Here is a 26307-nt window from a genome sequence, read left to right as displayed (position 1 = left end):
CGTGATGGACCTCAAGGTCCTCGTGGTGGCCCCAAGGTCCTCATGGTGGCCTCAACGTCCTCGTGATGGACCTCAAAGTCCTCATGGTGGCCCCAAGGTCCTCATGGTGGCCTCAAAGTTCTTGTGATGGACGTCAAGGTCCTCGTGGTGGCCCCAAGGTCCTTGTGATGGACCTCGAGGTCCTCGTGGTGGACCCCGAGGTCCTTGTGGTGGCCCCAAGGTCCTCGTGGTGGCCTCAAAGTCCTTGTGATGGACCCCGAGGTCCTCATGGTGGCCCCAAGGCCCCCGTGGTGGCCGCGAGGTCCCCGTGGTGGTGACCGCCCCCCCCCCGTTGTCCCCCAGACCCACTTCATGCAGTGCACGGAGCACAACGTGGACTTTGAGGGCCTGGACTGCGACATCTTCGAGTCCCCGGTGCCCATGACCATGGCCCTGTCGGTCCTGGTCACCATCGAGATGTGCAATGCGCTCAACAGGTACCAGCTCACCTCCCCCTCCTCCTTCTCCTCCTTCTCCTCCTTCTCCTCCTCCTTCTCCTTCTCCTCCATCTCCTCCTCCACCTTCTTCTCTTCTTCCTCCACCTCCTCCTTCCTCCTCCACCTTCTCCCACTTTCTCCTCCACCTTCTCCTCCTCCACCTTGTCCTCTTCCTCCACCTTCTCCTTCTCCTCCTCCACCTTCTCCTCCTTCTCCACCTTCTCCTCCACCTTCTTCTCTTCTTCCTCCACCTTCTCCTTCCTCCTCTTCCTTCTCCTCTTCCTCCTCCTCCTTCTCCTCCTCATCCTCCTCCACCTTCTCCTTCCTTCTCCTCCTTCTCCTCTTCCTCCTCCACCTTCTCCTCCTCCTCTTCCTCCTCCTCCTCCTTCTCCTCTTCCTCCACCTTCTCCTCCACCTTCTTTTCCTCCTCCTCCTCCACCTTCTCCTTCCTCCTCCACCTTCTCCACTTTCTCGTCCTCCTCTTTCTCCTCCACCTTCTCCTCCTCCTCCTCCTCCTCCTCCTCCACCTCCTCTTCCTCCTCCTCTTCCTCCTCCTCTTCCTCCTCCTCTTCCTCCTCCTCTTCCTCCCTCCTCTTCCTCCTCCTCTTCCTCCTCCTCCTCCTCCTCTCCCTCCTCCTCTTCTCCTCCACCTTCTCCTTCTTCCTCCACCTTCTCCTCCTCATCCTCCTCAACCTTCTCCTCTTCCTCCTCCTTTCTCCTCCTCCTTTCTCCTCCTCCTTTCTCCTCCTCCACCTTCTCCTCTTCTCCTCCTCCACCTTCTCCTCCTCCTCCTCCTTTCTCCTCCACCTTCTCCTCCTCTTCTCTTCCTCCTCCTCCTCCTCCACCTCCTCCTCCACCTCCTCCTCCACCTCCTCCTCCACCTTCTCCTCCACCTTCTCCTCCACCTTCTCCTCCACCTTCTCCTCCTCCTTCCTCCTCTTCCTCTCCACCTTCTCCTCTTCCTCCTCAACCTTTCTCTCCTCTTCCTCCTCCTTTCTCCTCCTCCACCTTCTCCTCCTCCTTCTCCTCTTCCTCCTCCTTTCTCCTCCTCCACCTTCTCCTCCTCCTTCTCCTCTTCCTTCTCCTCCACCTTCTCCTCCACCTTCTCCTCCTCCTTCTCCTCCACCTTCTCCTCCTCCTCCTCCACCTTCTCCTCCTCCTCTCCTCCTTCCTTCTCTTCCTCCTCCTCCTCTTCCTCCTCCTCCTGCTTCTCCTCTCCTCTCCTCCTCTTCCTCCACCTTCCTCCACCTTCTCTCTCCTCCTCCTTCTCTTCTTCTCCACCTTCTCCTTCCTCCTCCACCTCCTCCACCTTCTCCTCCTCCTCTTCCTCCTCTTCCTCCTCTTCCTCCTCTCCTCCTCTCTCTTCCTCCTCCTCTTCCTCCTCCTCTTCCTCCTCCTCTCCTCCTCCTCTCTCCTCCACCTTCTCTTCCTCCTCCTCCTCCTCCTCTTCCTCCTCCTCCTTCTCCTCTTCCTCCTCCTCCTCTCTCCTCCTCTTCCTCCTCCTCTTCTCCTCCTCTTTCCTCCTCTCTTCCTCCTCCTCTTCCTCCTCTCTCCTCCTTCTCTTCCTCCTCCTCTTCCTCCTCCTCTTTCTCCTCCACCTTCTCCTTCTTCCTCCACCTTCTCCTCCTCATCCTCCTCATCCTCCTCCACCTTCTCCTCTTCCTCCACCTCCTCCTCCTCCTCCTCCCTCTCCTCCTCCTCCTCCTCCTCCTCCTCCTCCTCCTCCTCCTCCCTTCCCTCCTCCTCCTCTTCCTCCTCCTCCTCCTCCTCCTCTTCCTCCTCCTCTTCCTCCTCCTCTTTCTCCTCCACCTTCTCCTTCTTCCTCCACCTTCTCCTCCTCATCCTCCTCAACCTTCTCCTCTTCCTCCTCCTTTCTCCTCCTCCTTTCTCCTCCTCCTTTCTCCTCCTCCACCTTCTCCTCTTCCTCCTCCTCCACCTTCTCCTCCTCCTCCTCCTTTCTCCTCCACCTTCTCCTCCTTTCTCTTCCTCCTCCTCCTCCTCCACCTCCTCCTCCACCTCCTCCTCCACCTCCTCCTCCACCTCCTCCTCCACCTTCTCCTCCACCTTCTCCTCCACCTTCTCCTCCTCCTTCTCCTCCTCCTTCTCCTCTTCCTCCTCCACCTTCTCCTCTTCCTCCTCAACCTTCTCCTCTTCCTCCTCCTTTCTCCTCCTCCACCTTCTCCTCCTCCTTCTCCTCTTCCTCCTCCTTTCTCCTCCTCCACCTTCTCCTCCTCCTTCTCCTCTTCCTTCTCCTCCACCTTCTCCTCTTCCTCCTCCACCTTCTCCTCCTCTTCCTCCTCTTCCTCCACCTCCTCCTCCTCGTCCTCCCCCCCCGGTCCCCGTCCTCCCGCGTTGTCCCCGTGTCCCGCAGCCTCTCGGAGAACCAGTCTCTGGCGCGGATGCCGCCCTGGGTGAACATCTGGCTGGTGGGCTCCATCTGCCTCTCCATGTCCCTCCACTTCGTCATCCTCTACATCGACCCCCTGCCCGTAAGCCCCTTGGGGGCCACCTCGGGGGGTTTGGTGGCCACCAGGGAGGGTTTGGTGGCCACCTCGGGGGGTTTGGTGGCCACCAGGGAGTGTTTGGTAGCCACCATGGGGTCTCGGTGGTCACAGTTGCCCCTCTCACCCCCTGGTTCCCCCCCCAGATGATCTTCAAGCTGACGCCCTTGGACCTCACTCACTGGTTGATGGTCCTCAAGATCTCCTTCCCCGTCATCCTGCTGGACGAGGCCCTCAAGTTCATCGCCAGGAACTACCTGGAGGGTGAGGGGCGTCCCCGCGGGTCCCTCCTGGTCCCTCCTGGTCCCTTGAGGTTCTCCTGGTCCCGTCCCTCGCCCGTGGCCACCTCTGTCTGCTCCATGGTTGCCACCATCTCCTTGTCTCCTCCACCTCCTCCACGTCCCATCCACCATCTCCATCTCCTCCTCCACCTTCTCCATGTCCCATCCACCATCTCCATCTCCTCCACCATCTCCACCTTCACCTTCTCCATCTCCTCTTCCACCTCCCCCGTGTCCCATCCACCATCTCCATCTCCTCCTCCACCTCCTCCACGTCCCATCCACCATCTCCATCTCCTCCTCCACCTCCTCCACGTCCCATCCAACATCTCCATCTCCTCCTCCACGTCCCATCCATCTCCTCCATCTCCTCCTCCCTCTCCTCTACCTCCTCCACGTCCCATCCAACATCTCCTCCTCCTCCATCTCCATCTCCTCCATGTCCCCATCTCCACCACCTCCACCTCCTTGTCCCCTCCACCACCTCCATTCCCAACATCTCCTTGTCCCACCTCCATCTCCACCACCTCCTCCATCTCCATCTCCTCCTCCATGTCCCATCCAACATCTCCATCTCCATCTCCTGCATCTCCATCTCCACCACCTCCTCCATCTCCATCTCCTCCTCCATGCCCCATGCAACATCTCCATCTCCTCCATCTCCATCTCCTCCATCTCCATCTCCTCCATCTCCATCTCCTCCATCTCCATCTCCTCCATCTCCATCTCCTCCATCTCCATCTCCTCCATCTCCATCTCCTCCATCTCCATCTCCTCCATCTCCTCCATCTCCATCTCCTCCATGTCCCATCCGACGTCTCCATCTCCTCCATCTCCGTCTCCACCTCCTCTCGTCCATCTTCTCGTTCCCAGCGTGACGTCCCGTCCCCTCCTGCTCCGCGGCCGCAGGTACCTGCAGTGGCACCTCCCCCGGCGACGCCATCTTGGGGGGGAGGGGGGAGGGGGGGCGACGAGGTCACGTGACGCCTCGTGACCTCTTGATGACGTCACGTGACCTCTTGATGACATCACATGACCTACTGTCGACCTCTCATGACCTGTTGTTGACGTCACGTGACCTGTTGAGTCACATGACCTATTGTTGAGGACATCACGTGACCTGTTCATGATGTCACGTGACCTGTTCGTGATGTCACGTGACCCATTGACGACACCACGTGACCTATTGATGATGTCACGTGACCTGTTGATGTGACATGACCTGTTCTTGACCTCTCGTGACCTGTTTATGGTGTCATGTGACCTATTGATGACGTCACATGACCTATTGATACCATCACATGACCTGTTGTCATCACGTGACCTGTTCATGATGTCACATGACCTATTGATGACATCACATGACCTATTGATGATGTCACGTGACCTGTTGATGTCCCATGACCTGTTCTTGACCTCTCGTGACCTGTTGATGGCGTCACATGACCTATTGATGACGTCACATGACCTGTTGATGATGTCACGTGACCTGTTGACGTCACATGACCTGTTCTTGACCTCTGGTGACCTGTCGATGGCGTCACATGACCTATTGATGACGTCACATGACCTGTTGATGATGTCACGTGACCCGTTGACATCACATGACCTGTTCTTGACCTCTCGTGACCTGTCGATGGCGTCACATGACCTATTGATGACGTCACATGACCTGTTGATGACGTCACATGACCTGTTGACGTCACATGACCTGTTCTTGACCTCTCGTGACCTGTTCATGATGTCACGTGACCTATTGATACCATCACATGACCTGTTGACGTCACATGACCTGTTCATGATGTCACGTGACCTATTGATGACACCACATGACCTATTGATGACGTCACGTGACCTATTGATGACGTCACCTGACCTATTGATGATGTCACGTGACCTGTTGATGACGTCACATGACCTATTGATGGCGTCACATGACCTGTTGATGGCATCACATGACCTGTTGATGAAATCACATGACCTATTGATGATGTCACATGACCTACTGACGTCACATGACCTACTGATGAAGTCACATGACTGATGGGGGGGAGTGGGTGATGTCACATGACCCAGGAGGTGATCACATGACCTTCCCCCCCCCCCCAGCTGACACCGAGGACCCGCGGAAGAAGCGCAAGTGACCTCGGAGCCGCTCGGCTGCCCCCCAAGTGCCTTTGACCCCCCCCCCCCCGGGTGCTGGGGGGCGGCCTCCTGCCGTGGGGCAGCCCCCCAAGTGCCTCGGACCCCCCCCCCCAGGGGCCTCGGACCCCCCCCACCTCGCCGTGGGGCGGCCCCCCAAGTGCCTCGGACCCCCCCCCCAGGGGCCGTGGGGCAGCCCCCTAAGCGCTATGGGGGGCCCCCCCCCGACTTATGGGGCAGCCCCCCCCCTCCCCCGCTATGGGGCAGCCCCACGGCGCCGCTTATTTATTGCCAATAAAGGGAAAGCGACCCCCCCCGTGGGGCAGATGGGAGAGTCCGTGGGGCAGGAGCCGCGCCGGGGGGGGGGGATGTGGGGCGGGGGGGGCGTCTATGGGGCAGGGACCCCCATAGGAATCAATGGGGGGGGCCAAGGGTCCCATAGGAATCAATGGGGGGGGGCCAAGGGTCCCATAGGAATCAATGGGGGGGGCAAGGGTCCCATAGGAATCGATGGGGGGGGGCAAGGGTCCCATAGGAATCAATGGGGGGGGCAAGGGTCCCATAGGAATCAATGGGGGGGGCAAGGGTCCCATAGGAATCAATGGGGGGGGCAAGGGTCCCATAGGAATCAATGGGGGGGGGGCAAGGGTCCCATAGGAATCAATGGGGGGGGGGGCAAGGGTCCCATAGGAATCAATGGGGGGGGGCAAGGGTCCCATAGGAATCGATGGGGGGGGGCAAGGGTCCCATAGGAATCGATGGGGGGGGGGCAAGGGTCCCATAGGAATCGATGGGGGGGGGCAAGGGTCCCATAGGAATCAATGGGGGGGGCAAGGGTCCCATAGGAATCAATGGGGGGGGCCAAGGGTCCCATAGGAATCAATGGGGGGGGGCAAGGGTCCCATAGGAATCAATGGGGGGGCCAAGGGTCCCATAGGAATCAATGGGGGGGGGCAAGGGTCCCATAGGAATCGATGGGGGGGGGCCAAGGGTCCCATAGGAATCGATGGGGGGGGCCAAGGGTCCCATAGGAATCAATGGGGGGGGGCAAGGGTCCCATAGGAATCAATGGGGGGGGGGCAAGGGTCCCATAGGAATCAATGGGGGGGCCAAGGGTCCCATAGGAATCAATGGGGGGGGGGCAAGGGTCCCATAGGAATCGATGGGGGGGGGCCAAGGGTCCCATAGGAATCGATGGGGGGGGGCCAAGGGTCCCATAGGAATCAATGGGGGGGGCAAGGGTCCCATAGGAATCAATGGGGGGGGGCAGGGACCCCCATAGGAATCAATGAGGGGGGGCAAGGGTCCCATAGGAATCGATGGGGGGGGGCAAGGGTCCCATAGGAATCAATGGGGGGGGGCAAGGGTCCCATAGGAATCAATGGGGGGGGGCAAGGGTCCCATAGGAATCAATGGGGGGGGGGCAAGGCAAGGGTCCCATAGGAATCGATGGGGGGGGCCAAGGGTCCCATAGGAATCGATGGGGGGGGGGCAAGGGGTCCCATAGGAATCGATGGGGGGGGCGCAAGGGTCCCATAGGAATCGATGGGGGGGGGCAAGGGTCCCATAGGAATCGATGGGGGGGCCAAGGGTCCCTAGGGTTTGGGGGGGGCGGGGCCAAGGGTCCCCATTGGATCCTATGGAGGGGGCGTGGCTATGGGGAGGGGGCGTGGCCAACAGCCCCTTATGGGACCCCCAACCCCCCTCCCACCCCCACCCATTCGCCCCCCAAGTCCTGGTCCTGCAGGTGAGGGGGACCCAGAGCTGCCCCCCCCCCCCTTCTCTGCCCATAGCGAATGGGGGGGGGCAGGGGGAGCTACTTGGGGGGCTGAGACCCACTTGGAGGGGGGGGGGAGGGGCTGGGGGACGTGGCTGGAGGACTTTGGACCCGGGGGGGGAGGGAGGAGGGGGGAGGGGGATGGGGGGCAGGGGGGTCTATGGGTGGGACCCACATATTGGGGGGGGTGTATGGGGCAGGGGGAGCATCTATGGGGCAGGACCCACATATTGGGGTCTGTGGGGCAGGGGGAGCTGTGGGGCGGGGGGGGCTATGGGCAGGACTCGCCTATGGGGGGATCCACGTATGGGGGGGGCTGTGGGGCAAGATCTGGGGCAGGGGGAGCATCTATGGGGCGGGGACCCACACGTGGGGGGGGTCTGTGGGGCAGGGGGAGCTGTGGGGCTGGGGGTCTAGGGGGTGGGACCCACATCTTGGGGTCTGGGGGCAGGGGGAGCATCTATGGGGCAGGACCCACACATGGGGGGGGTCTGTGGGGCAGGGGGAGCATCTATGGGGCGGGACCCACATATGGGGGGGGTCTGTGGGGCAGGGGGAGCTGTGGGGCAGGGTATCTATGGGGCAGGACCCACATCTTGGGGTCTGTGGGGCAGGGGGAGCTGTGGAGCTGGGGGTCTAGGGGGTGGGACCCACATATTGGGGTCTGTGGGGCAGGGGGAGCATCTATGGGGCGGGACCCACATACTGGGGGGCTCTATGGGGCAGGGGGAGCTGTGGGGCGGGGGCGCTGTGGGGCGGGACCCACCCATGAGGCCGCTCTAGCCCCGCTTCCGGGTTCTCGATGGTCCTCCAGCGCCCTGGGGCCGCTCTGGCCCCTCCCCCCGCCACTCTATGGTCCTGGCACCGCTCTCTCTCCCCTCTTTCCCCGCGTCTCTATGGTACCTCCGCCCCTCTATCCCCTCTTCCTGTGTCTCTATGGTCCTGCCCATGCCTGGATCCGCTCTGTCCCCTCTTCCCTTGTCTCTATGATCCCTCCAACCACTCTGTCCCCTCTTCCCTCGTCTCTATGACCCCTCCCATGCGTGGATCCGCTCTATCCCCTCTCCCCTCGCCTCTATGATCCCCCCAACCCCTCTATCCCCTCTCCCCTCACCTCTATGATCCCCCCAACCCCTCTATCCCCTCTCCCCTCGCCTCTATGATCCCCCAAACCCCTCTATCCCCTCTCCCATTGTCTCTATGATCCCCCCAACCCCTCTATCCCCTCTCCCCTCACCTCTATGATCCCCCAAACCCCTCTATCCCCTCTCCCATTGTCTCTATGATCCCCCCAACCCCTCTATCCCCTCTCCCCTCGCCTCTATGATCCCTCCAACCCCTCTTTCCCCTCTCCCCTCGTCTCTATGATCCCCCCAACCCCTCTATCCCCTCTCCCCTCGCCTCTATGATCCCTCCAACCCCTCTTTCCCCTCTCCCCTCGCCTCCATGATCCCTCCAACCCCTCTATCCCCTCTCCCCTCACCTCTATGATCCCTCCAACCCCTCTATCCCCTCTCCCCTCGCCTCTATGATCCCCCCAACCCCTCTATCCCCCTCCCCTTGCCTCTATGATCCCTCCAGCCCCTCTATCCCCCCTCCCCTCGCCTCTATGATTCCCCCAAACCCCTCTATCCCCTCTCCCCTTGCCTCTATGATCCCTCCCACCACTCTGTCCCCTCTTCCCTCATCTCTATGACCCCTCCCATGCCTGGATCCACTCTATCCCCTCTCCCCTCGCCTCTATGATCCCCCAAACCCCTCTATCCCCTCTCCTCTCACCTCTATGATCCCCCCAACCCCTCTATCCCCTCTCCCCTTGCCTCTATGATCCCTCCCACCACTCTGTCCCTTCTTCCTTTGTCTCTATGATCCCTCCCATGCCTGGATCCGCTCTGTCCCCTCTTCCCTTGCACTCTATGATCCCTCCAACCCCTCTATCCCCTCTCCCCTCACCTCCATGATCCCTCCAACCCCTCTATCCCCTCTCCCATTGTCTCTATGATCCCCCAAACCCCTCTATCCCCTCTCCTCTCACCTCTATGATCCCCCCAACCCCTCTATCCCTTCTCCCCTCGCCTCTATGATCCCCCAACCCCTCTATCCCCTCTCCCCTCGCCTCTATGATCCCTCCAACCCCTCTATCCCCTCTCCCCTCGCCTCCATGATCCCCCCACCCCCTCTATCCCCTCTCCCCTCGCCTCTATGATCCCCCCAACCCCTCTATCCCCTCTCCCCTTGCCTCTATGATCCCCCCAACCCCTCTATCCCCTCTCCCCTCACCTCTATGATCCCCCCACCCCCTCTATCCCCTCTCCCCTCGCCTCTATGATCCCCCCAACCCCTCTATCCCCTCTCCCCTCACCTCTATGATCCCCCCAACCCCTCTATCCCCTCTCCCCTCACCTCTATGATCCCCCCAACCCCTCTATCCCCTCTCCCCTCGCCTCTATGATCCCCCCAACCCCTCTATCCCCCCTCCCCTCGCCTCTATGATCCCTCCAACCCCTCTATCCCCCCTCCCCTTGTCTCTATGATCCCTCCCACCACTCTGTCCCCTCTTCCCTCGTCTCTATGATCCCTCTCATGCCTGGATCCACTCTATCCCCTCTCCCCTCGCCTCCACGATCCCCCCAACCCCTCTCCCCCCTCTCCCCTCACCTCCCCGATCCCCTCACCCCCCCCCCCTCTCTCCCCGCAGCCCCCATGGCAACCCCCAGCCCGGACCTTTGGGCTCAGCTGCCTCCCCACAAGCTGCGCTCGCTGGCTCGGGCCTGGCTGGACGAGGACTGTCCCTTCGCGGAGGCGGCCGCGGGGGCCGTGGGTCGCGCCCCGCTGCGGGCCCAGCTGCTGGCCAAGTCGCCGGGGGTCCTGGCGGGCGCCCCCTTCGCTCAGGCCGCCTGGGAGGAGGTCGGCTGCTCGGTGACGTGGCTGCTGGCCGAAGGCTCCCGCTTGCCGGCCGGCCGGACGCCGGTGGCCGCGGTGGAAGGGCCGGCGGCCGCCGTCCTGCTGGCCGAGCGGGCGGCCCTCAACGCCGTGGGGCGCTGCAGCGGGGTGGCCACGGCGGCCGCCAGGGCCGTGGAGGTGGCCAGAGGGGCCGGTTGGGCCGGGGCGGTGGCCGGCACCAGGAAGACGACGCCGGGCTTCCGCTTGGCCGAGAAATACGCCTTGGCCGTGGGGGGCGCCGAGCCCCATCGGCCCGGGCTGGGGAGCCTCGTCCTCCTCAAGGACAACCACCTGGCGGCCGCCAGAGCGCCCCTCGAGCAGGTGGGGGGGGGGGGCACAGAGTGGGGGGGGACCCCAAAGCGGGGAGACACCAAAGTCAGGGGTCAGTGGGTCGGGTTGGGGGGTCAGTGGGGCAGGAACATTGACTTGGGGGTCAATGGGTTGAGTTGGGGGTCAACGGGAAGGGTCAACGGGGCAGGAACCCCAACTTGGGGGTCAATGGGTCAAGCTGGGGGTCAATGGGTTGAGTTGGGGGTCAATGGGGGGTCAATGGGTCAAGTTGGAGGTCAATGGGTTGACTGGAGGGTCAATGGGGGGGTCGATGGGTCGAGTTGGGGTCAATGAGTTGACTGGGGGGTCAATGGGTTGAGTTGGGGGTCAACGGGAAGGGTCAACGGGGCAGGAACCCCAACTTGGGGGTCAATGGGTTGAGTTGGGGGTCAACGGGGGGGTCAATAGATTGAGTTGGGGGTCAATGAGTTGACTTGGGGGTCAACGGGAGGGACCAACGGGGCAGGACCCCCAACTCGGGAGTCAACGGCTTGAGTCAGGGGTGGATGGTGGGTGCTCAACGGGTGTCCCCCTCCGTGGGACACCCCACCCCGTGTCCCCGTCCCCCCCCACCCCAACAGGTCCTGGAGGTGGCGCGCCGGGCCGGGGGCTTCACCCAGCGCTTGGGGGTCGAATGCGGCTCGGTGGGCGACGCCGTCCGGGCGGCCGAAGCCGGAGTGGACGTCGTCCTCCTCGACAACTTCACCCCCCAGGTTCTCACCCCACACGTGTGGGGCTGGGGGGGTGGAAACAGGAGCTCTGGGGGTGTCCCCATGGATTGACCCCCATGTTCACCCCCCCCCCACCCCAGGAGCTGCACCGAGCGGCCGCGGCCGTGAAGGCCTCGGCCCCCCAGGTGAGGGTGGAGGCCAGCGGGGGGATCGGCCTGGAGAACCTGCCCCTCTTCCTGGGGCCCCACGTGGACGTCGTCTCCATGGGGTGTCTGACCCACGGCGCCGCCTCCCTCGACTTCGCCCTCCGCGTCCTGCGCCCCGACGAGGAGCCCTGAGGGCGGGGGGACCCCAAAATCCATCTGGGAGACCCCAAAATCTACCTTGGGGACCCAAAAATCCACCTCGGGGACCCAAAAATCCACCCCGGAGACACCAAATCCACCCTGGAGACCCCAAAATCCACCCTGGAGACCTCAAGATCCTTGGTAGGAACCCAAAATCCACCTTGAGGATCCCAAAATCCTTGGTAGAACCCAAAATCCACCTTGGGGACCTCAAGATTCACCCTGGAGACCCCAAAAGTCATCTTAGGGACCCCAAAATCCATCCAGGAGACCCCAAAATCCACCCTGGAGACCTCAAGATCCTTGGTAGGAACCCAAAATCCACCTTGAGGATCCCAAAATCCTTGGTAGAACCCAAAATCCACCTTGAGGATCCCAAAATCCTTGATAGGAACCCAAAATCCACCTTGAGGATCCCAAAATCCTTGGTAGGAACCCAAAATCCACCTTGAGGATCCCAAAATCCTTGATAGGAACCCAAAATCCACCTTGAGGATCCCAAAATCCTTGGTAGAACCCAAAATCCACCTTGAGGATCCCAAAATCCTTGGTAGGAACCCAAAATCCACCTTGAGGATCCCAAAATCCTTGGTAGAACCCAAAATCCACCTTGAGGATCCCAAAATCCTTGGTAGAACCCAAAATCCACCTTGAGGATCCCAAAATCCTTGGTAGGAACCCAAAATCCACCTTGAGGATCCCAAAATCCTTGGTAGAACCCAAAATCCACCTTGGGGATCTCAAGATTCACCCTGGAGACCCCAAAATTCACCTTAGGGACCCCAAAATCCATCCAGGAGACCCCAAAATCCACCCTGGAGACCCCAAAATCCTTGGTAGAACCCAAAATCCACCTGGGGGATCTCAAGATTCACCCTGGAGACCCCAAAATTCACCTTAGGGACCCCAAAATCCATCCAGGAGACCCAAAAATCCACCCTAGAGACCCCAAAATCCACCCTGGAGACCCCAAATCCTTGGTGGGACCCCAAAATCCACCTTGGGGACCCCAAAATCCATCCAGGAGACCCAAAAATCCACCCCGGAGACACCAAATTCACCCTAGAGACCCCAAAATCCTTGGTGGGAACCCAAAATTCAGCCTGGAGACCCAAAAATCCACTCTGGAGACCTCAAGATCCTTGTTGGGAACCCAAAATCCACCTTGGGGACCTCAAAATTCACCCTAGAGACCCCAAAATTCACCCTGGAGACCCCAAAATCCTTGTTGGGACCCCAAAATCCACCTTGGGGACCCCCAAATCCACCTTGGGGACCCCAAAACCCTTGATGAGACCCCATCCCACCTCAAGGAGACCCCAAAATCCACCCCGGAGACCCCAAAATCCACCTTGGGGACCCCAAAACCCTTGATGAGACCCCATCCCACCTCAAGGAGCCCCCAAAATCCACCCCGGAGACCCCAAAATCCACCTTGGGGACCCCAAAACTCTTGATGAGACCCCATCCCACCTCAAGGAGACCCCAAAATCCACCCCGGAGACCCCAAAATCCACCTTGGGGACCCCAAAACCCTTGATGAGACCCCATCCCACCTCAAGGAGACCCCAAAATCCACCCTGGGGACCCCAAAACCCTTGATGAGACCCCATCCTACCTCAAGGAGACCCCAAAATCCACCCTGGAGACCCCAAAATCCACCTTGGGGACCCCAAAACCCTTGATGAGACCCCATCCCACCTCAAGGAGCCCCCAAAATCCACCCTGGAGACCCCAAAATCCACCCTGGGGACCCCAAAACCCTTGATGAGACCCCATCCCACCTCAAGGAGACCCCAAAATCCACCCTGGAGACCCCAAAAATCCACCTTGGGGACCCCAAAACCCTTGATGAGACCCCATCCCACCTCAAGGAGACCCCAAAATCCACCCCGGGGACCCCCGAAATTGAGGTCCCCCCCAAACTAAAAGCCCCGTGTGCAAAAAGGAGCCGTTTTATTCCCACGCTGAAGGTCTGGGGGGTCCGGGGGGGACCCCAACGTCGCCGAGGTGGCCCGGGGAGGGCTGGGGGGTCCCCAAATTTTTTGGGGGGCCCCCTCACTCGCCCTCCTTGTCCTCCCCGTGGGTGATGATGTAGCAGATGCTCTTGTAGTCGACGTTGCCGGCCACGTCGGGGGGGAAGGCGGCCCACATGTTCTTGATCTGGGGGGGGGGGACCCCGAAAATGAAGGGGGGGACCCCAAAAGTGAGAGGAGGAACCCCAAAATCTAAGGGGACGCCCCGAAATGGAGGAGGGGAACCTCAAACTGAGGAGGAGAAACCTCAACGTTGAGAGGAGAAACCTCAAAGTCAAGGGGGACACCTCGAAATTAAGGGGGGACACCCCAAAATTAAGAGGAGAAACCTCAAAATGAAGGGGGGACACCCCAAAATTAAGGGGGGACACCCCAAAATTAAGAGGAGAAACCCCAAAATGAAGGGGGGACACCCCAAAATTAAGAGGAGAAACCCCAAAATTAAGGGGGGACACCCCAAAATTAAGAGGAGAATCCTCAGAATTAAGGGGGGACACCCCAAAATTAAGAGGAGAATCCTCAGAATTAAGGGGGGACACCCCAAAATCAAGGGGGGACACCCCAAAATTAAGAGGAGAAACCCCAAAATTAAGGGGGACACCCCAAAATTAAGAGGAGAAACCTCAAAATGAAGGGGGGACACCCCAAAATCAAGGGGGGACACCCCAAAATCAAGGTTTTTGGGGTCCATGGGGGATCCCCCCCACCTCTAGGACAGGGGGGACCCCAACATCTGCCCCTTTGGGGGGGGCTGGAAGGGGGCGAGGGGGGGTTTGGGGGACAAATATGAGGATTTTGGGGTTCCCGGGGGGGGATTTGGGGGTCCCAGGGGGATTTTGGGGTCGAAGAGAGGGATTTTGGGGTCACTTGGGGGGTTTTGGGGTCCTGGGGAGGGATTTTGGGGCCAAAACTGGGGGTTTGGGGTCCTTTTTGGGGGATTTGGGGGGTCAAAGTGAGGGATTTTGGGGTCAAAACGAGGAATTTTGGGGTCACCTGGGGGGGTTTTGGGGTCCTGGGGAGGGATTTTGGGGCCAAAACTGGGGGTTTGGGGTCCTTTTTGGGGGATTTGGGGGGTCAAAGTGAGGGATTTTGGGGTCAAAACGAGGGATTTGGGGGTCACTTGGGGGGTTTTGGGGGTCCTGGGGAGGGATTTGGGGGCCAAAACTGGGGGTTTGGGGTCCTTTTTGGGGGATTTGGGGGGTCCCGGAGGGGTTTTGGGGTGAATTCAAGGGGTTTTGGGGTCCCCTCACCTCCTCGGGGGTGAAACGATCGCACTGGGTGGTCAGAAGCTCCTCCAGGCTGGGGGAGAGAGGGGCCTCCCAGTAAAACCAGTCCCCCAAAACCAGTGCTCCCAGTGCCCCCCAGTGCTCCCAGTCCCCCCAAACCAGTGCTCCCAGTGCCCCCCAGTGCCTCCCAGTCCCCCAAAACCAGCACTCCCAGTGCCCCCCAGCACTCCCAGTCCCCCAAACCAGTGCTCCCAGTGCCCCCCAGCACTCCCAGTCCCCCAAAACCAGTGCTCCCAGTGCCCCCCAGTCCTCCCAGTCCCCCAAACCAGTGCTCCCAGTGCCCCCCAGTACTCCCAGTCCCCCCAAACCAGTGCTCCCAGTGCCCCCCAGCACTCCCAGTCCCCCAAAACCAGTGCTCCCAGTGCCTCCCAGTCCCCCAAAACCAGTGCTCCCAGTGCCCCCCAGTCCTCCCAGTCCCCCAAAACCAGTGCTCCCAGTGCCCCCCAGTACTCCCAGTCCCCCAAAACCAGTGCTCCCAGTGCCTCCCAGTACTCCCAGTCCCCCAAAACCAGCTCTCCCAGTGCCTCCCAGTCCTCCCAGTCCCCCAAAACCAGTGCTCCCAGTGCCTCCCAGTGCCCCAAACCAGTGCTCCCAGTGCCCCCCAGCACTCCCAGTCCCCCAAAACCAGTGCTCCCAGTGCTCCCAGTCCCCCAAAACCAGTGCTCCCAGTGCCCCCCAGTGCTCCCAGTGCCCCTGTGCCCCCATCCCAGTGCTCCCAGTCCCCCCAGTTCCCCATTTCCAGCTCTCCCAGTGCTCCCAGTCCCCCCAGTTCCCCATTTCCAGCTCTCCCAGTGCCTCCCAGTGCTCCCAGTCCCCCCAGTACTCACAAGCTCTTCTTGATGGACCCTTTCCCATCGGGATCGAGGACCTTGAACGCCCCCATGATGACGTCCTCGGGGTCGGCGCCTGTTCAAACTGGGAGTTACTGGGAGCACTGGGAGCCGGGAAGAGGGGACTGGGAGGACTGGGAGGGGGGAACTGGGTGAACTGGGAGGACTGGGAACGGACCCTTGAGCTTCTCCCCGAACATGGTGAGGAAGACGGTGAAGTTGATGGGCCCCGAGGCCTCTTTGATCATCGCGTCCAGCTCCTCGTTCTTCACGTTCAGCCGCCCTGCCCCCAGTTCAAACCAGTTAGACACCAGTTCAAACCAGTTCAAACCAGTTCAACCAGTTCAACCAGTCGAATCGGCCACTCGGGTGCCCCAAAACCCCAGGAAAACCACGGAAACCAGCGCTCCCAGCTCCTCGCTCTCCCCGTTCGGCCGCCCTGAGCACCAGTTCACACCAGTTCGACACCAGTTAAACCAGTAAAACCAGTTAAACCAGTGATACCAGTCAAACCAGTCACTCTGGTGCCCAAAAACCCAGTAAAACCCAGTAAAACCAGTAAAACCAGTAGCACCAGTGCCCCCAGCTCCTCGTTCTTCCCGTTCGGCCGCCCTGGGCACCAGTTCACACCAGTTAGACACCAGTTAAACCAGTCCAACCAGTCAGATCAGTGACTCTGGGGCCCAAAAACCCAGTAAAACCCAGTAAAACCAGTAAAACCAGTAGCACCAGTGCCCCCCAGCTCCTCGTTCTTCACGTTCAGCCACCCTGGGCACCAGTTCACACCAGTTTGACACCAGTTAAACCAGTCCAACCAGTCAGATCAGTGACTCTGGGGCCCAAAACCCCAGTAAAACCAGTGAAACCAGTCAAACCAGTGCCCAAAACCAGTGAAACCAGTTAAACCAGCAACATCAGGGCCCCGAAAATCAAAAAAACTGCGAAACCAGTAAAACCAGTGCCCCAAAACCCCACGAAACCAGTTAAACCAGTAAAACCGGTGAAACCAGTACTCTCAGTGCCCCCAACCCAGTGCTCCCAGTGCCTCCCAGTCCCTCCCAGTATTCCCAGTGCCTCCCAGTGCCCTTAAACCAGCCCTCCCAGTGCCTCCCAGTGCCTCCCAGTGCCCCTAAACCAGCCCTCCCAGTGCCTCCCAGTGCTCCCAGTGCCCTGAACCCAGCCCTCCCAGTGCCTCCCAGTGCCTCCCAGTGCCTCCCAGTGCCCCTAAACCAGCCCTCCCAGTGCCTCCCAGTGCTCCCAGTGCCCCTAAACCAGCCCTCCCAGTCCCTCCCAGTGCTCCCAGTGCCCTTAAAGCAGCCCTCCCAGTGCTCCCAGTGCCTCCCAGTGCCTCCCAGTGCCCCTAAACCAGCCCTCCCAGTGCTCCCAGTGCCTCCCAGTGCCATTAAAGCAGCCCTCCCAGTGCTCCCAGTGCCTCCCAGTGCTCCCAGTGCCCTTAAAGCAGCCCTCCCAGTGCCTCCCAGTGCTCCCAGTGCCCTTAAAGCAGCCCTCCCAGTGCCTCCCAGTGCCTCCCAGTGCCCCTAAACCAGCCCTCCCAGTGCCTCCCAGTGCCTCCCAGTGCTCCCAGTGCCCCTAAACCAGCCCTCCCAGTGCCTCCCAATCCCTCCCAGTGCCTCCCAGTCCCTCCCAGTGCCCCTAAACCAGCCCTCCCAGTGCTCCCAGTGCTCCCAGTGCCCCTAAACCAGCCCTCCCAGTGCTCCCAGTGCTCCCAGTGCCCTTAAACCAGCCCTCCCAGTGCCTCCCAGTGCCTCCCAGTGCTCCCAGTCCCTCCCAGTGCCCCTAAACCAGCCCTCCCAGTGCCTCCCAGTGCCTCCCAGTGCCCTTAAACCAGCCCTCCCAGTGCCTCCCAGTGCCTCCCAGTGCTCCCAGTCCCTCCCAGTGCCCCTAAACCAGCCCTCCCAGTGCCTCCCAGTCCCTCCCAGTGCCCCTAAACCAGCCCTCCCAGTGCTCCCAGTCCCTCCCAGTGCCCCTAAACCAGCCCTCCCAGTGCCTCCCAGTCCCTCCCAGTGCCCCTAAACCAGCCCTCCCAGTGCTCCCAGTGCCTCCCAATCCCTCCCAGTCCCTCCCAGTGCCCTGACCCCAGCCCTCCCAGTGCTCCCAGTCCCTCCCAGTGCCCTTAAACCAGCCCTCCCAGTGCTCCCAGTGCCTCCCAGTCCCTCCCAGTGCCCCTAAACCAGCCCTCCCAGTGCCTCCCAGTCCCTCCCAGTGCCCCTAAACCAGCCCTCCCAGTGCCTCCCAGTGCTCCCAGTGCCCCTAAACCAGCCCTCCCAGTCCCTCCCAGTCCCTCCCAGTGCCTCCCAGTCCCTCCCAGTCCCTCCCAGTGCCTCCCAGTGCCTCCCAGTGCCCCCCAGTCCCCTCCCAGTGCCCTCCCAGTGCCTCCCAGTCCCTCCCAGTCCCTCCCAGTGCCCCTAAACCAGCCCTCCCAGTGCCCCCCAGTCCCCTCCCAGTGCCCTCCCAGTCCCCTCCCAGTCCCTCCCAGTGCCCTCCCAGTGCCTCCCAGTGCCCCCCAGTCCCCTCCCAGTGCCCTCCCAGTGCCTCCCAGTCCCTCCCAGTCCCTCCCAGTGCCCCTAAACCAGCCCTCCCAGTGCCTCCCAGTGCCTCCCAGTGCTCCCAGTGCTCCCAGTATACCCATGGCGGCGAAGGTTTCCCTCAGGTCATCTTTGTCGATGATGCCGTCGCGGTTCTGGTCGATGACGGTGAAGGCCTGGGGGGGGGGGGGGGGGCAGAGGCTACTGGGGAAACTGGGAGCACTGGGAGGGGGGCACGGGGGGAACTGGGAGCGCTGGGAGGGAGTAGGGGGGCACTGGGGGGGAACTGGGAGGCGGTAGGGGGGCACTGGGGGGAACTGGGTGGGACTGGGAGGAATTGGAAATCAATTTGGGGGTTACTGGGGTTACTGGGGCCTCTGATTTGGGGGTTACTGGGAGCACTGGGATCCCTGATTTGGGGGTTACTGGGATCTCTGATTTGGGGGTTACTGGGAGCACTGGGATCCCTGATTTGGGGGTTACTGGGATCTCTGATTTGGGGGTTACTGGGAGCACTGGGATCCCTGCTTTTGAGGTTACTGGGAGCACTGGGATCTCTGCTTTTGGGGGTTACTGGGAGCACTGGTTTGGGGGTTCCAGGGGTTACTGGGAGCACTGGTTTGGGGGTTCCAGGGGTTACTGGGAGCACTAGTTTGGGGGTTCCAGGGGACACCGGGTCGGGGGTTACTGGGAGCACTGGGATTCCTGCTTTTGGGGTTACTGGGATCCCTGGTTCGGGGGTTCCAGGGGTTACTGGGAGCACTGGTGTGGGGGTTCCAGGGGTAACTGGGAGCACTGGTGTGGGGGTTCCAGGGGTTACTGGGATCCCTGGTTTGGGGGTTCCAGGGGTTACTGGGTTGGGGGTTACTGGGAGCACTGGGATCCCTGATTTGGGGGTTACTGGGATCCCTGGTTCGGGGGTTCCAGGGGTTACTGGGATCCCTGCTTTTGAGATTACTGGGAGCACTGGGATCTCTGATTTGGGGGTTACTGGGATCCCTGGTTTGGGGGTTCCAGGGGTTACTGGGAGCACTGGTTTGGGGGTTCCAGGGGTTACTGGGTTGGGGGTTACTGGGATCCCTGGGATCCCTGCTTTTGATGTTACTGGGAGCACTGGGATCCCTGCTTTTGGGTTTACTGGGAGCACTGGAATCCCTGATTTGGGGGTTACTGGGATCTCTGATTTGGGGGCTACTGGGAGCACTGGTTTGGGGGTTCCAGGGGTTACTGGGATCTCTGCTTTTGAGGTTACTGGGATCACTGGTTTGGGGGTTCCAGGGGACACCGGGTCGGGGGTTACTGGGAGCACTGGGATCCCTGATTTGGGGGTTACTGGGATCCCTGGTTTGGGGGTTCCAGGGGTTACTGGGAGCACTGGTTTGGGGGTTCCGGGGGTTACTGGGAGCACTGGTTTGGGGGTTCCAGGGGACACCGGGTCAGGGGTTACTGGGAGCACTGGGATCCCTGATTTGGGGGTTACTGGGATCCCTGGTTCGGGGGTTCCGGGGGTTACTGGGAGCACTGGTTTGGGGGTTCCAGGGGTTACTGGGTTGGGGGTTACTGGGAGCACTGGGATCCCTGCTTTTGAGGTTACTGGGAGGACTGGGATCCCTGATTTGGGGGTTACTGGGAGCACTGGTTTGGGGGTTCCAGGGGTTACTGGGAGCACTGGGATCCCTGCTTTGGGGGTCACTGGGAGCACTGGGATCCCTGATTTGGGGGTTACTGGGAGCACTGGGATCCCTGATTTGGGGGTTACTGGGATCTCTGATTTGGGGGCTACTGGGAGCACTGGTTTGGGGGTTCCGGGGGTTACTGGGAGCACTGGTTTGGGGGTTACTGGGGACACTGGGTCGGGGGTTACTGGGAGCACTGGGATCCCTGATTTGGGGGTTACTGGGATCCCTGTTTCGGGGGTTCCAGGGGTTACTGGGAGCACTGGTGTGGGGGTTCCAGGGGTTACTGGGAGCACTGGTGTGGGGGTTACTGGGGACACTGGGTTGGGGGTTACTGGGAGCACTGGGATCCCTGCTTTTGAGGTTACTGGGAGGACTGGGATCCCTGATTTGGGGGTTACTGGGATCCCTGGTTTGGGGGTTCCAGGGGTTACTGGGAGCACTGGTTTGGGGGTTACTGGGAGCACTGGGATCCCTGGTTTGGGGGTTCCAGGGGTTACTGGGAGCACTGGTGTGGGGGTTCCAGGGGTTACTGGGTTGGGGGTTACTGGGAGCACTGGGATCCCTGCTTTTGAGGTTACTGGGAGGACTGGGATCCCTGATTTGGGGGTTACTGGGAGCACTGGGATCCCTGCTTTTGGGGGTTACTGGGATCCCTGGTTCGGGGGTGCCGGGGGTTACTGGGAGCACTGGTGTGGAGGTTACTGGGAGCACTGGGATCCCTGGTTTGGGGGTTCCAGGGGTTACTGGGAGCACTGGTTTGGGGGTTCCGGGGGTTACTGGGAGCACTGGTTTGGGGGTTACTGGGGACACTGGGTCGGGGGTTACTGGGAGCACTGGGATCCCTGATTTGGGGGTTACTGGGATCCCTGGTGTGGGGGTTCCAGGGGTTACTGGGATCCCTGGTTTGGGGGTTCCAGGGGACACTGGGTTGGGGGTTACTGGGAGCACTGGGATCCCTGCTTTTGGGGTTACTGGGAGCACTGGGAGCTCTGCTTTTGGGGGTTACTGGGATCCCTGGTTTGGGGGTTCCGGGGGTTACTGGGAGCACTGGTGTGGGGGTTACTGGGGACACTGGGTCGGGGGTTACTGGGAGCACTGGGATCCCTGCTTTTGAGGTTACTGGGAGGACTGGGATCTCTGGCTTTGGGGGTTACTGGGATCCCTGGTTCGGGGGTTCCAGGGGTTACCGGGAGCACTGGTTTGGGGGTTACTGGGAGCACTGGGATCCCTGGTTTGGGGGTTCCAGGGGTTACTGGGAGCACTGGTTTGGGGGTTACTGGGGACACTGGGTTGGGGGTTACTGGGAGCACTGGGATCCCTGCTTTTGAGGTTACTGGGAGGACTGGGATCTCTGATTTGGGGGTTACTGGGATCCCTGGTTCGGGGGTTCCAGGGGTTACTGGGAGCACTGGTGTGGGGGTTACTGGGAGCACTGGGATCCCTGGTTTGGGGGTTCCAGGGGTTACTGGGAGCACTGGTGTGGGGGTTCCAGGGGTTACTGGGTTGGGGGTTACTGGGAGCACTGGGATCCCTGATTTGGGGGTTACTGGGAGGACTGGGATCCCTGATTTGGGGGTTACGGGGATCCCTGGTTCGGGGGTTCCGGGGGTTACTGGGAGCACTGGTGTGGGGGTTACTGGGAGCACTGGGATCCCTGGTTTGGGGGTTCCAGGGGTTACTGGGAGCACTGGTTTGGGGGTTCCGGGGGTTACTGGGAGCACTGGTTTGGGGGTTCCAGGGGACACCGGGTCAGGGGTTACTGGGAGCACTGGGATCCCTGATTTGGGGGTTACTGGGATCCCTGGTTTGGGGGTTCCGGGGGTTACTGGGAGCACTGGTGTGGGGGTTACTGGGGACACTGGGTTGGGGGTTACTGGGAGCACTGGGATCCCTGCTTTTGAGGTTACTGGGAGGACTGGGATCTCTGGCTTTGGGGGTTACTGGGAGCACTGGTTCGGGGGTTCCAGGGGTTACTGGGAGCACTGGTTTGGGGGTTACTGGGGACACCGGGTCAGGGGTTACTGGGAGCACTGGGATCCCTGCTTTGGGGGTTACTGGGATCCCTGGTTCGGGGGTTCCGGGGGTTACTGGGAGCACTGGTGTGGGAGTTACTGGTCTGAACTGGTTTCACCTCCTTGAACTCCTGGATCTGGGTCTGGTCGAACATGGAGAAGACGTTGGAGCTGCCCTCGGCCGCGCGGCGCTTCGCCTTCTTGGGGGCCTGGGGGGCACAAGCCGCTTCGGGGTGAAAAACGGGGATTTTGGGGAAAAAAGGGGGGGGGGGGGCAAAAAAATGGGAATTTGGGGCAAAAAAAGGGGGGGGAAGGGGGGAAAAAGGGGGATTTGGGGGGGAAGAAGGGGAGTTGGGGGGGGAAAAAGGGGGGTTTGGGGGGAAAAAGGGGGATTTGGGGGTGAGGAGGGGGGTTTTGGGGTAAAAAAAGGGGATTTGGGGGAAAAAGGGGGGATTTGGGGGAAAAAGGGGGGATTTTGGGGCAAAAAAAGGGGGGGGAAGGGGGGAAAAAGGGGGATTTGGGGGGGAAAAGGGGGGTTTTGGGGGTGAGGAGGGGGGTTTGGGGTAAAAAAAGGGGATTTGGGGGAAAAGGGGGGGATTTGGGGTAAAAAAAGGGGATTTGGGGTCTATGGGGGGAGGTTTTCGGGGGAAAAAGGGGGGTTTGGGGGGGAAAAGGGGCATTTGGGGTAAAAAAGGGGATTTGGGGTAAAAAAAGGGGATTTGGGGTCTATGGGGGGAGGTTTTTGGGGGAAAAAGGGGGGTTTGGGGGGGAAAAAGGGGGGTTTGGGGGGGAAAAAGGGGGGTTTGGGGGGGAAAAAGGGGGGTTTGGGGTCTATGGGAGAGGTTTTTTGGGAAAAAGGAGGATTGGGGGGAAAAGGGGATTTCGGGGTTAAAAAAGGGATTTGGGGTCTATGGGGGGAGGTTTTTTGGGGAAAAAGGGGGATTTGGGGGGGAAAAGGGGGATTTGGGGTAAAAAAAGGGGATTTGGGGTAAAAAAAGGGGATTTGGGGTAAAAAAAGGGGAGGTTTTCTGGGAAAAAGGGGGGTTTGGGGGGGAAAAAGGGGGATTTGGGGGAGAAAAGGGGGATTTGGGGGAGAAAAGGGGATTTGGGGGTCCTGGTGGGAATTTTGAGGGGAAAAGGAGGGATTTGGGGTCCCAGGGGGGATTTTGGGGTCCCGGGGGGGATTTTTGAGAGGAAAATAAGGGATTTGGGGGTCTTGGAGGGGATTTTGGGGTCCCGGGGGGGGATTTTGAGGGGAAATCAAAGGATTTTGGGGTCCCGGGGTGATTTTGAGGGAAAAGGAAGGATTTTGGGGTCTAGGGGGGGATTTTGAGGGGAAAAGGAGGGATTTTGGGGTCTAGGGGGGGATTTGGAGGGGAAAAGGAGGGATTTTGGGGTCCCAGGGAGGATTTTGAGGGGAAAAGGAGGGATTTTGGGGTCCGGGGGGATTTTTGAGAGGAAAATGAGGGATTTGGGGGTCTTGGGAAGGGATTTTGGGGTCTTGGGGGGGATTTTGAGGGGAAATCAAAGGATTTTGGGGTCCCGGGGTGATTTTGAGGGAAAAGGAGGGATTTTGGGGTCTAGGGGTGGATTTTGAGGGGAAAAGGAGGGATTTTGGGGTGGAAAAGGAGGGATTTTGGGGTCCCAGAGGGGGGATTGGGGTCTAGGGGGGGATTTTGAGGGGAAATAGAGGGATTTTGGGTGGAAATAGAGGGATCTGGGGGGTCCCAGGGGGGATTTTGGGGTCCCGGGGGGGATTTTTGGGGAAAAGGAGGATTTGGGGGGGGAAGGAAAGGATTTAGGGGTCCCAGAGGGGGTTTTGGGGTCCCACTCACCATTTTGGGGGTCGCTCCCCCCTCGGGGCCGTTGGGGCTTTTATAGACCCGGGGGGGGGAGGGGCCGGGCTCGAAATAGCGACCAGCTGTGCCCCTCCCCCCCCCCCCCCAGTGACACCAGTGACACCAGTGACACCAGTGACACCCCCAGCCGGGGCGCCCAGAGCTCAAAAACCAGTGAAACCAGTAACACCAGTGCCCCCAAACCAGTGAAACCAGTGACACCAGTGCCCAAAACCCAGTGAAATCAGTGAAACCAGTAACACCAGTGCCCCCAAACCAGTGAAACCAGTGAAACCAGTGAAACCAGTAACACCAGTGCCCCAAAACCAGTGACACCAGTGAAACCAGTAACCACCAGTGCCCTAGAACCAGTGAAACCAGTAACACCAGTGCCCCAAAACCAGTGACACCAGTGAAACCAGTAACACCAGTGCCCTAGAACCAGTGAAACCAGTAACACCAGTGCCCCAAAACCAGTGAAACCAGTAATACCAGTGCCCTAGAAACCAGTGAAACCAGTTAAATCAGTGAAACCAGTAACACCAGTGCCCCCAAACCAGTGAAACCAGTGACACCAGTGCCCCAAACCCAGTGAATCCAGTGAAACCAGTGTGCCCAGTGACCTAAACCAGTGAAACCAGTAAAACCAGTGTGCCCAGTGCTCAAAAGCCAGTGAAACCAGTGACACTAGTGCCTGAAACCAGTGAAACCAGTGAAACCAGTGACACCAGTGACATCGGTGCCCCGAAACCAGTGAAACCAGTGAAACCAGTGACATCGGTGCCCCAAAACCAGTGAAACCAGTGACACCAGTGCCCAAAACCCAGTGAAACCAGTGAAACCAGTGACACTGGTGCCTGAAACCAGTGAAACCAGTGAAACCAGTGTGCCCAGTGCCCCCAAACCAGTGAAACCAGTGACACTGGTGCCTGAAACCAGTGAAACCAGTGAAACCAGTGACACTAGTGCCTGAAACCAGTTAAACCAGTGAAACCAGTGATACCAGTGATATCAGTGCCCCAAAACCAGTGAATCCAGTGACACCAGTGCCCAAAACCCAGTGAAACCAGTGAAACCAGTGATACCAGTGCCCCAAAACCAGTGAAACCAGTGAAACCAGTGTGCCCAGTGCCCTAAACCAGTGAAACCAGTTAAACCAGTGAAACCAGTGATACCAGTGCCCAAAAACCAGTGAAACCAGTGAAACCAGTAACACCAGTGCCCTAAACCCAGTGAAACCAGTGCCCCCAGTGCTCCCAGTGCTCCCAGTGCCCCCCTGGCCCCTCCCCCAGCTCTCGGATTCCCTTATCAGGACAAGAGATAAAAATAGGGACCCCCCCCCGCCCCTCCCCCCCCCCGCACCTGCCGCGCCCCTCCCCCACCCGCCCGGGGGAGGGGAACCAGTGAAACCAGTGAAACCAGTGAAACCAGTGCCTGAAAACCAGTGAAACCAGTGAAACCAGTGAAACCAGTGCTCCTAGTGCCCCAAAACCAGTGATCCCAGTGCTCCCAGTGCCTAAAAAACCAGTGAAACCAGTGTTCCCAGTGCTCCCAGTGCTCAAAAACCAGTGCTCCCAGTGCTCCCAGTGCTCCCAGTGCTCCCAGTGCCCCAAACCAGTGATTCCAGTGCTCCCAGTGCTCAAAAACCAGTGAAACCAGTGATCCCAGTGCTCCTAGGGCTCCAAAACTAGCGATCCCAGTGCTCCCAGTGCTCCCAGTGCCCCAAAACCAGTGCTCCCAGTGCTCCCAGTGCCTAAAACCAGTGATGCCAGTGATCCCAGTGTTCCCAGTGCTCCCAGTGCCTAAAAACCAGTGAAACCAGTGCTCCCAGTGCTCCTAGGGCTCCAAAACTAGTGATCCCAGTGCTCCCAGTGCCCCAAACCCAGTGATCCCAGTGCTCCCAGTGCCTAAAAACCAGTGAAATCAGTGATCCCAGTATCCCCAGTGCTCCCAGTGCTCAAAAAACCAGTGCTCCCAGTGATCCCAGTGCTCCTAGTGCTCCAAAACTAGTGATCCCAGTGCTCCCAGTGCTCCTAGTGCCCCAAAACCAGTGTTCCCAGTGCTCCCAGTGCCCAAAAACCAGTGCTCCCAGTGCTCCCAGTGCCCCAAACCAGTGCTCCCAGTGCTCCCAGTGCCCCAAAACCAGTGCTCCCAGTGCTCCCAGTGCTCAAAAACCAGTGCTCCCAGTGTTCCCAGTGCTCCCAGTGCTCCCAAACCAGTGCTCCCAGTGCTCCCAGTGCTCCCAGTGCTCCCAAACCAGTGCTCCCAGTGCTCCCAGTGCCCAAAACCCAGTGCTCCCAGTGCTCCCAGTGCCCCAAACCAGTGAAACCAGTGATCCCAGTGCTCCCAGTGCTCAAAACCCAGTGCTCCCAGTGCCCCAAACCAGTGATCCCAGTGCTCCCAGTGCTCAAAAACCAGTGCTCCCAGTGCTCCCAGTGCCCCAAACCAGCGATCCCAGTGCTCCCAGTGCCCAAACCCCAGTGATCCCAGTGCTCCCAGTTCATTCCAGTCCCCTCCCAGTTTATTCCAGTCGCTCCCAGTTCATTCCAATCCTGCCTAGTCCCTCCCACTCCCCTCCCAGTTCATTCCAGTGCCTCCCAGTTTATTCCAGT

At 60.0% G+C, this 26307-nt stretch overlaps 4 protein-coding genes across 4 annotated transcripts in view; 3 read left to right on the top strand and 1 right to left on the bottom strand.

The window, feature by feature from the left end:
• Positions 1–5725, top strand: part of ATP2A1 (ATPase sarcoplasmic/endoplasmic reticulum Ca2+ transporting 1) — a 39331-nt gene extending 33606 nt beyond the window's left edge. The window contains exons 19-23 of the mRNA XM_069882157.1: positions 343–476; positions 2848–2965; positions 3124–3241; positions 4132–4167; positions 5368–5725. Coding sequence (XP_069738258.1) covers positions 343–476; positions 2848–2965; positions 3124–3241; positions 4132–4136 — 375 coding nt within the window. The 3' untranslated portion in view covers positions 4137–4167; positions 5368–5725. The remainder of the gene's footprint in view (positions 1–342; positions 477–2847; positions 2966–3123; positions 3242–4131; positions 4168–5367) is intronic.
• A 4155-nt stretch (positions 5726–9880) lies between these two features.
• QPRT (quinolinate phosphoribosyltransferase) lies at positions 9881–11474 on the top strand. Its single transcript, XM_069882127.1, has 3 exons — positions 9881–10441; positions 11032–11163; positions 11262–11474. The coding sequence occupies exons 1-3, from the start codon at positions 9881–9883 to the stop codon at positions 11457–11459; spliced, it is 891 nt and encodes a 296-aa protein (XP_069738228.1). The 3' UTR covers positions 11460–11474.
• A 1933-nt stretch (positions 11475–13407) lies between these two features.
• LOC138734511 (myosin regulatory light chain 11) lies at positions 13408–22094 on the bottom strand. Its single transcript, XM_069882218.1, has 6 exons — positions 21977–22094; positions 18267–18342; positions 15799–15903; positions 15618–15696; positions 14755–14803; positions 13408–13631 (listed from the first exon to the last, which is right to left on the bottom strand). The coding sequence occupies exons 1-6, from the start codon at positions 22010–22012 to the stop codon at positions 13527–13529; spliced, it is 450 nt and encodes a 149-aa protein (XP_069738319.1). The 5' UTR covers positions 22013–22094; the 3' UTR covers positions 13408–13526.
• A 3366-nt stretch (positions 22095–25460) lies between these two features.
• The window catches only part of SPNS1 (SPNS lysolipid transporter 1, lysophospholipid), a 15208-nt gene continuing 14361 nt past the window's right edge, over positions 25461–26307 (top strand). Inside the window, exon 1 of the mRNA XM_069882126.1 lies at positions 25461–25507. Coding sequence (XP_069738227.1) covers positions 25461–25507 — 47 coding nt within the window. The remainder of the gene's footprint in view (positions 25508–26307) is intronic.

This window comes from Phaenicophaeus curvirostris, unplaced genomic scaffold (genome assembly GCF_032191515.1).
Source record: "Phaenicophaeus curvirostris isolate KB17595 unplaced genomic scaffold, BPBGC_Pcur_1.0 scaffold_84, whole genome shotgun sequence".
Taxonomy (NCBI): domain Eukaryota; kingdom Metazoa; phylum Chordata; class Aves; order Cuculiformes; family Cuculidae; genus Phaenicophaeus; species Phaenicophaeus curvirostris.
The sequence above is the reverse complement of the archived record's forward strand: the minus strand, read 5'-3'. Positions and strand labels throughout refer to the sequence as shown.

Coding starts and splice junctions, on each gene's coding strand:
- QPRT (XM_069882127.1), top strand. CDS start 9,881: ATGGCAACCCCCAGCCCGGACCTTTGGGCTCAGCTGCCTCCCCACAAG. Junction 10,442..11,031: donor CCAGAGCGCCCCTCGAGCAG/GTGGGGGGGGGG, acceptor CCACCCCAACAG/GTCCTGGAGGTGGCGCGCCG. Junction 11,164..11,261: donor TCGACAACTTCACCCCCCAG/GTTCTCACCCCA, acceptor CCCCCACCCCAG/GAGCTGCACCGAGCGGCCGC.
- LOC138734511 (XM_069882218.1), bottom strand. CDS start 22,012: ATGTTCGACCAGACCCAGATCCAGGAGTTCAAGGAG. Junction 14,804..15,617: donor GGGTCCATCAAGAAGAGCTT/GTGAGTACTGGG, acceptor TCTCTCCCCCAG/CCTGGAGGAGCTTCTGACCA. Junction 13,632..14,754: donor ATCGTTTCACCCCCGAGGAG/GTGAGGGGACCC, acceptor CCCCCCCCCCAG/ATCAAGAACATGTGGGCCGC.